Consider the following 9,345-nt stretch of genomic DNA (forward strand, 5'->3'; position numbering starts at 1 on the left):
TTTTATTTATAATTAGCATTGAATTTTTAATTACTATTAATATTTTTTAAATATGACATCCATTTTATATTAAGAATTGAATTAATTACATATTTTTTATTATTATTGTTATAAAGAATTGAATCTATGTTTTTGTTTTAATTATTTGAAAAGTTGATATAATATCATTTTATTTGATATGGAAATGGAAATGTATTGAATGGGCAGGCCTTTTTTTTTAATCTAAGTAGATTTACATTAAAAATACAGCTGTCCAAATTAATCAATTAAGAATGGAGTTGTCTTGGAGATTTCGGTGACGGAATCCGGCGGAAGAAATTGAGGTTAAATCTTGATTTCTTGCAGTTAAAATGGTTTTTTCACTGCATATTTGGATTCAGCACCCTCGAAAACCCTGCGACGCTTTCATTGTGCAGAAACTAGCTATCAAACTTCGATTCCAATAAATTCCTGCCGGATTTCGACCGGAAAAACCCGCGGGAAAGACTTTCAAAAAGTTGCGTTATAGACTACACCTGGGAAGTATGCTCCAAACGGGTTTCCCCGTGAGGTTCGCGATGTGATCGATTCCCAAATAATCGAGCTCGTAAAACGTATTAATAAGTATTCCCCGTACCTCCATGCTCTGGTTAAGCTCCTCCTTGAAGAACCCCCACAGAGGATGAGAGTCCGGATCCCGCCACGCCACAGCCATGTCCGATTTGCGCAGCTTGAAGGTGAAGCTGAGATTGGGGACCTCGAAGAACTCCTCGTCTCCCTCCACACTTTTCTGCGGCGTGTGGTTAAAGATGGAGAGCATGACAGACATGCTGAAGGCCCCTGTCGTGTAGAAAACCACCGTGGGGATCCCGAACTTGGCTCCGGATGTTTGAGCCCATTCCGTACACATGTCGGTGATGATGCATGACACTGGAAGAGGAGTCGAAGGAGTGAAATTCTGAGCGCCCTCCTCATTATGACTACCCATCTGCTGATCCAGCCATTCTTTGAACACCCCAGACATCTTGTGGGATGAAGCAAAGAGTGCGTGGATAACATTGACGGGGGCATTGTCAGTGCTTTCAATTCCCGTGGGCACTCCCTCTATGGGAGGCAAAGGTAGAGACACCAGCCGGATGTCCAGATTCGAGCACTCGACCTGAGGATTGAGCCTTTTGGCGTTCCGCGGAGTCGTGACATATGAAACCGCCAGGCCCTGCGAGGCTAGTAGCTTGGCCAGTTCCAGAAATGGAATGAGATGGCCCTGCCCCAAGGATGGGACGAGTACCATATGGCCTTTGGTTTCTCCCATACGTAGAAGTGCAATAATAATAACTAGAACCAAATAACTGATGAAATTGATGCTCAGAACCTACCTGACCAGAGCCGGATCGGGTTCTCTGTATCGCTAACAACGATGACACAGAATTGTGGGGGAGGCATGTACGGAGGTGGAGAGGCGAGAATTGCGGGAAGAACTATAAATGTTTGGAATCTGGGTAATTTTTTTTTTTTTAAAACAGTGTTTCAATAGTATTTTTGATGGTGAAAATGGATTCAATACCATAAAAACATCTAAAATATTTTTAAATTTCTTTGAATTTACAAAAATTTTTACCTAATTTCCTTTAAAAAAATAGAAATTTCCATAACTTGGAAGACAATTTCTCATGCTGATTAGACTAATACCATTTAAATCCAAAAGCAGATCCTCCACAGAAATCAAATCAAATCCCGAGGATGGGATGAAGATCAAATTCCTACCGCAAATTCAAAGGCACATCATAGGCACTCAACTAAAGTCATTTCAAATATTATGAAATGTGGCTTCCTCAGAGTGGTCGTTGTATTTGTCGTAAGGTTTGGGCAATGTTGGTAATAAAATACACTAGCAAGAATTGTGTTATTCATGTGACATATAGCGAGACTGGTTACGAAGATAGAATATGAAATTTGGTTTGGTAAGGTAGGGTATGTATATATATATGGTAATGAAAGATATTTTTATATAGATTGTAAATTTTGAAAATATTTAGTTAGTAAAAGTTAATTATTTAATATTTTATTAATTATAAATTTATAATAGTTTAATTAGTAATAAAATATATAATAAAATGTATTAAAATCAAATTGTTGCTGCCTGTATGACATGACCTGTCAATCAAATTAATAATTCATTTATTATTATTATTATTTTAATTCATGTGTGATGTTTCAAAAATTTAACTGACTATATGACATGATCAGCGAATCAAATTTATAATTTATTTATTATTAATTTTCTTTGTTTAATTTCTGATTGATGTTTCAAAAATTTATGGGACTGTATTATTATTATTATTATTAAATTTCTGATTGATGTTTCAAAAGTTTTATTCCTTAAACATCACATTCCATTCCAAACTTACAATATACTCACATTATTATGCAACATTTAACATTACAGAAAGTGATATATAAGAAATCAGATTCCAGAGCCATTAAAATCTGACAAACTATATACCACTTACGCAGCGTGAATATTCAATACCAAAGGCCAGTAGCAAGAATTGCGTGACTTATTAGAAATATAGCAAATTTGATTACCTTTATTCGTACTGCAAAGTTCGAGGAACAGTCTGATAATTGACTTTCCAAGATACCATGAGATTGGAGCTTTACAACCATAAATACAATAGTTGCTTGCAGTTTAAAATTTCTGGTTTTTAACAAGTTGTGCCCCCTCCAAACTTCGTCCATAAGTGCCACCCCTAAACACGTGTCAACCACTCAATGAAAAGATGGATTACAGATCTCTTCAAGATGCCAATGACCATATTACGCATACCTCGTTTACTGTTGGCAGGCTAAAGGTGCTTAGGTCGAGTCTTCTTGGCTTCCCGACAGGAATGGCTAGCTAGATTGGTCGTCTATAAAGTCTCCTGATCACAGCTGGATTGACTCTGATCTTCTTGCCAGGATGGGACACAGTTATTTTAGAGGAGTCGGTTTGTTATCCCTATTATATAATACGTAACTGACTTCAATTAACTTTAGCTATTTTTAATTGGAGAAAACACACAAAAAAAAAAAATGTGTTTGTATGAAGATATTTTGATACATATTAAGGAATTTGAATTTTTTTTTGCCACTTAGTCCACAAAATGTGTTTGTAGGAAGATATTTTTGATACATATTAAGAATTTTGAATCATTTTTTTGCCACTTATTCCACAAACTGTGTTTGTAGAAGATAATTTTGGTACAAATTGAGATTTTTGAACCATCTTTGGCCACTTACAAATAAATTGTTGAAATTAAGAAGGAATTAATTATCTATATCTTTTTCTTCAAACCTCTATGCTCTTAAATCCCAAGTAAAATCCAAGATAGTGTTTTGATCCCCATACGCTGATAATTGCCATTGTTGTCATGGTCCCTAAAGCATTGAAACCTTCCAACTAACTTTGCAAGAATTTGCAGGCCCGCCCTATTTTGAACGCATTACCTATCAAAATCTACAAATAGATCATCTTATTTTACTCGTCACAATAGGTTGCACAACTACGAGGATAGAAGTAATGTGAACACATTACTTATCAAAATCTATAGGTACATCATCTTATTTTACACTTGTCACAATAGGTCACATAAATTGAGAGAGAAAATATATGATAATAATAAGAATATAATATTTTGGGTTAATGAACATGGGTGTGTACCTTAAAATGATAGTTAAAAGTAATATTGGGTACACTTTGTAATCTAGGCAATAGTCAAGGTTTCAATTTCTCTAAATGAAATTTATAAACAATAATTGGTCAATTTATTTGAATGTTTAAATTATTAAAAATGTCTATCAATCTATATGACATGACTATTAGATCCACAAGTATTTATCTTTGCTATTGTCCCTTGTGGCCAACTTCCTTTTGAAAGCTACTTGCACTTTAAACACAAGAAGCAATGGACTCGCTTGGACTTTATGATATTTAGAAATCATAAATTTTAAATATCATAAATAGAATTATGAGCATGGTCTTTCAAATTCAAAGGTGTTTACATATAATTCCTTCCAATTTAAAAATGTATAGGGATTCCCTATGACTAGTATGTGGAACCTTCACACAATTGATGAAATAAGCTCATACGGAGTTATTTGAGTTTATTCTCGTTATTTTTCATTTTTTATACCCTGTCATCTAGACAAGTTCAATGGTAAAGACTCTATGGTAGCTAAATATGCAACAACATTAGAAGCTACAAAAATGAGATTTCAAGTTATTCGTGAAGCATATTCAAGTATTAATTCCGAATCATTGGCAAATAAACATTATATTTTCAATAATTATTTATTTTTTCTTTTTAATCAATTGTGTTATAATCATGCATATTTACTTGCAATCTCTAGAAAATTAATAATGAAGGCTTAGATGATTGGTGAAGCTAAACAAATAGATACATGGAAATTTTCTTCCCATCAAGTTTAGGCGTTAGTTAAACCTAATTTACCATTGATTGTAGTGCAATGCAAAGATATTGACACAAATTTCTATGTTTTCGAGTTAACTAAAACTCATAGTATGAAACACGCAATCTTAGGAATTTCAATTGTGCTTTGGAGTGGGATTGTGAGATATGCATAGTTTACTTTTGTGAAGGGTAGTGGTCATAGTTTACTTTTGTGAAGGATTAGAAAAGACAAATTGTAAATGTCAAATTTGCAATATCTATGTTTACTACATTTGATGTGGAGGTGAAAAGAAACATGTGAAGGTAAAATTAAACTAGAAGAAGGACCAAGGATACAAAAACTAATTGCCTTTGGTGAAGACAAGCTAAAACTTGGAATTCTATACTAGGGGCTTTTCCTTCAGCTATTGAGATGCTCAAATTTGGCGTTCTATACTCAGTAATAATCCAATCTATATCTTTCCAGTGTGGATTGATCCAACGAGTCTTCTAAAATGCAAACATTATATACACAAGAATAATCTAGTCAATATTTTGAAACACAAACACTATACTTGGGGTTGATCTATTTTTTTTATACCTATGCTTCATTGATCTGGTCTATCCTCTGAAGGACACACATTCTATACTCACACCTTTAAACTTCACGACCTGCAATGGACACATAAAACCTGTGATGGTCTCCCTTCACGATTTTTGAAAAATCGTAAGTCTTCTTCCCTCTTCTTGATAGCTATATTGGCTCCTCAGATCTTGTAATCCTTCCTCGGCTTTGATACCAATCTGTTGGAAAGGCACAAAATTTCACACACACAAAACACATGAGTTTCGATTCTTTTATTGCTCACATACAACTTGATGATTACAATGCCCGGTGAGGGGTATTTAACCTTTTTCAACTAGCAACTCACTCAATATAGCTTCAACATGCACACACTCCAAATTTGACTTTGTCAAAATAAGATTGAACTCAAACGCAATCACACTTGACTCAGTCAATTGGCACTCTAAATTTAGACAACTTTGCATTGGGGAGTAATTAGCTATCTTTAACAAAACCAAATAACTGCTAAAATTGATGCTCAAATTAGACAACTCTGCGTTGGGGAGTAATTAGCTATCTTTAACAGAACCAAATAACTTATAAAATTGATGCTCAAATCTACCTGATCAGAGCCGGATTCGGGTTTCTCTATATCGCTAACAACGACCACGCTAAGATAAAATCAAGATCAAACTCCTTTGCTTCCACTAAAATAAAATCTGAGGATAAGATACAAGATCAAACTCCTATGAATCCAAAGGCATTTTATAAATACTCCACTAGAATCATTTCAAGTATGAAAGGTAGCTTTCTCAGACTAGTAAATGTATGTTTCGTAAGGTTAGGAAATGACGGTCATAAAATACAGTAACAAGAATTGTGTTATTCATTATAGCGAGCCTTGGTAGAAAAATAGAGTATGAAATTTGACTTCCTCTGACTGGTCATTGTTATTGTATGTTTTGTATGTGTGGTGGAGATGACAGGTATTAAAAACCATAGTGAAGAGGCTTGGAATTTCAAATTTGACTAAGTGTCTGAGAGATCAACGATGACGATGGTTTGCTTTTCATGTTTTTCATTTTAAGTTTTATGCCAAGGTTTATGAGTGTAAAATCCTTTTCTTTTGTTATATATAAGTCACATATAACAATATTCAATACTAAATATAATTGCAATAAAGTGAAAGATATCCATATCCATTTTTCTTGAAAATTTATCATTGCTTTTATTTTAACAATTTTTAAAATTCCAATTCTAAATAACATTAAGAATTTTTTTTTGAGAATGAAGTATAAGAAACAAAATATAATTGAAGATTCACTCATAAAATTTTTAGATTGATAGATAGAATAGTTGCTTCTAATTTCAATGACAATTAACTAAAAACATAATAAACCATTTTGAAGGAACTACTTCTTGTCATAACTAAAAATAATACTGTTAAACACACATGGGCAACCAGAAATATAAAAGATAAAACATGCAAGTACAATTTTTATTAACATGAGATATACATTTATAGTACAATACGTGACTCTTGGGTTTCAGATCCCAAGGTCTCTTGGACTGCTTTGGTCTATTCGGCTTCCACACTAACCCATTTAGGATTAGGTGTCCAACATTCCCCCCCCTAATCCGAAGGGTTATGTATGAGTCCAAGAAGAGAGCTGGAATACAAAATGTGCAAAAAATGCATGGCAGCACTAGGCTGAATGTGCTCTATGAAATGTTGGTATAAAGGGCAGTGGTTTAAGGATGACCACCAACACTGGAACGCTTAGTGCAGTTCCCGGAACTCTTCCAAAACTGGCAAGAAACTGAAGTTTTCTGCTAGAGGAAGTGATCCTATTGTTTTAAAGAGGGAAACCTTCAACCATAAAAGGGAGGTCCCACCCCGCATAAAAGGTAAAACTTCAACCTGAAAAGGGAAGTCTCAACCTGTGATGGTTTAAGGATAACCAACAACTCTGGAATGCTTAATGCAATTCCTGAAACTCTTCCAAAGCTGGCAAGAAGCTGGCGTCTTCTGCTAGAGGAAGTGTTCTCAATTGTGTTCCTGGAATTCTTCCAAAGCTGGCAAGAAGCTGAAGTCTTCTGCTAGAGGAAGTGTCTCAGATTGCCAACTGAAGGCATGTTCAGGCATCTTTGTCGCTGGCTACAACTCTGAAACTGGTGTGGCAGGTTGTGGCTCAGGCTCGCTTGATGTGACTTTGAAGCTTGTAGATGACCATCATTTCCCCCCCTGTCAGATACAAGGTGAGAAGATGGAGAAAACTCAACTGCAAGACTGTTCAATATTCTGGAACAAGTTCTGACATGTGTTTGGAATATCTTCTTGGCTGTTGATGCCCATTTCCAAGAAGCGATCCATCCAAGATGAATCTTTGTTCTTGCAGGACGTTTGTTTCTGAAGCATCTGTGTGAAGAATGGCTGGTTTTATGACAGTGCTTACATGGATGAAGATCAAAACAGTGATCTTTCAAATGGCCAACTCGGTCACAGTGTTGGCATTTCACGATCTATTGTTGTTGTTGTGGAAGAGGGGCAGAGTCTGGAACAACTAAAGCTGAACTGTCATGAAGAGCAAGTGAACTGTCATGAATGAATCCAGCACTCTGAAACTGAATGGGCTTGGCATAGTCTGGAATATGAAAGGACAAGTCCTTGTCATATCCAAGACCAGTTCTGTGCTTGTTGTGGACAAGCTGTTCCCAAGATCTGATGATGGGCTTGGGAAGTGCAGACTGAGTTTCTGCATCTGCATGTACAACTGCTGCTTTATTGGATTCTGGATCTGATTCAACCTCAATCTTACTAATTTCACCACTTGCTGGTTTAACCTTGAACAACATATTGTTTTGAGCAGAAAAAAATTTGGAATGACAAATCTGTTGGAGCTCATCTTGCTGGAACTGAGATTCTAGTTGCAAAAAATCAATCTTTTCTTGTGCATCATGCAGGCAGGTCTGAATGTCACAAAGAGTGTCTTTGCTAACATTTACCTTCCCACCAATAGTGGAGTGTATTAGTGTATTCAGTAACTCTAATACATCATCAAATCTAGCCATTGTCTCAACAAAGAAATGAACACTCAACAATCCTAGTGGAGACTATAGCAAGTCTAGACAAACCCCAGCTATTGAAGATTTCAAAAATTAAGAATACCAGTTTGAAAAATACATTGTCCAATACCAGACTTTCAGAGATTCTGTTCTTTAAATTCTGTAGAAATTTCACATCTGACTAGACTTTTTAAATTAAGTTGCGTAGCTGATTCCTTCAAACTTTATAGAACTTGCCTCTATATCCCTTCTGGAAGCTCAGGAATGCAAAAAGAATAAAAAATCCGCGAATACCCGCAATGGAGACCTCTTCCTTCAATAATAAATCCAAGAATCTCAACCCCCTTTTTTTTATTGGAAATGACCCCAATGATGTAAAAAACTTCACTGAAGGTATTCAAAAGGCACTCAACTAATTCCAGCTAAGAATTTAGCCAATCACTAATAGATTTGTGTCCAGCAAGAATGAGAGGCTCAAAGTCCTTCCAACACAGATACAATAGATATGTTTCACCCTTAAAATGCTCAGGTATACCAAGATACGCTTTGTATGGATGCACAACTAAATGACTTCTTCCTTCTTTGAAATTCGAACTTCAACTACAGGAATGGATTACATATACCTATGATATATCAACTCTAATAATAACAGAGATCTGAAGTAGAATATACCAACAAATGTTAGGAAGAACAGTGGCTGTAGATAAGTGTTATAACATCAAAGAAGCTCCATCATTACAGAGAAAACACCACAGTGGTAATATATGCAATGTATTCAGCTCCAAGACAGAGAAATAAATATGGAGTGTCTTCCATATATATACAACCACACATCCAGTGATATGAGAAAGTTTGAGACCCTCTACAGCAGAGGTACATCACCAAACATCACTTCCAATAGTCTATACTCATTAAGATTTCAAGCACAGGTACAACTGAAACAACCACAGAAAATACAAGTTTGTAGCCTCGTGTTCAATGCGAAGGGTTCAAGCCCAAGAGCATGTTGTTGCCAGAGGGCAAGTAGACCACATTAGGGCTCCGAGAAAGGTTGGAAGCAATCTCCTTGGCAGCCTCGATACGCCTGAGTCAAAGGGCAATAAATTTCTGTTGCTTCTCTCTCGATATCACCGACGATCACCACAACTTCATTACCAATTCCATTTTGCACAGTAACTCTCCACTCGCTCTTGGCATATTTAAAGAGAGATAGTGGGCACCTTTGCCTTTTGGCAAAGTCTGGTAGTCTTATATTCGTAAATTGGCATGTACTCCTTAGTCAACTTAACAAGTATGTCCGAAGTG

General features: G+C 35.8%; 1 protein-coding gene across 1 annotated transcript; it reads right to left on the reverse strand.

Annotated features, from left to right (window-relative positions):
• Positions 1 to 502: 502 nt before the first annotated feature.
• LOC149226110 (UDP-glycosyltransferase 73D1-like) lies at positions 503 to 1,270 on the reverse strand. The gene has a single exon (XM_089380109.1). The coding sequence runs from the start codon at positions 1,268 to 1,270 to the stop codon at positions 503 to 505; it is 768 nt and encodes a 255-aa protein (XP_089236235.1).
• Between the last annotated feature and the right edge of the window lie 8,075 nt (positions 1,271 to 9,345).

This window comes from Pinus tabuliformis, chromosome J, assembly GCF_031772625.1.
Source record: "Pinus tabuliformis cultivar Carrire ecotype Pingquan chromosome J, CPIR1, whole genome shotgun sequence".
NCBI classification, from domain to species: Eukaryota; Viridiplantae; Streptophyta; class Pinopsida; order Pinales; family Pinaceae; genus Pinus; species Pinus tabuliformis.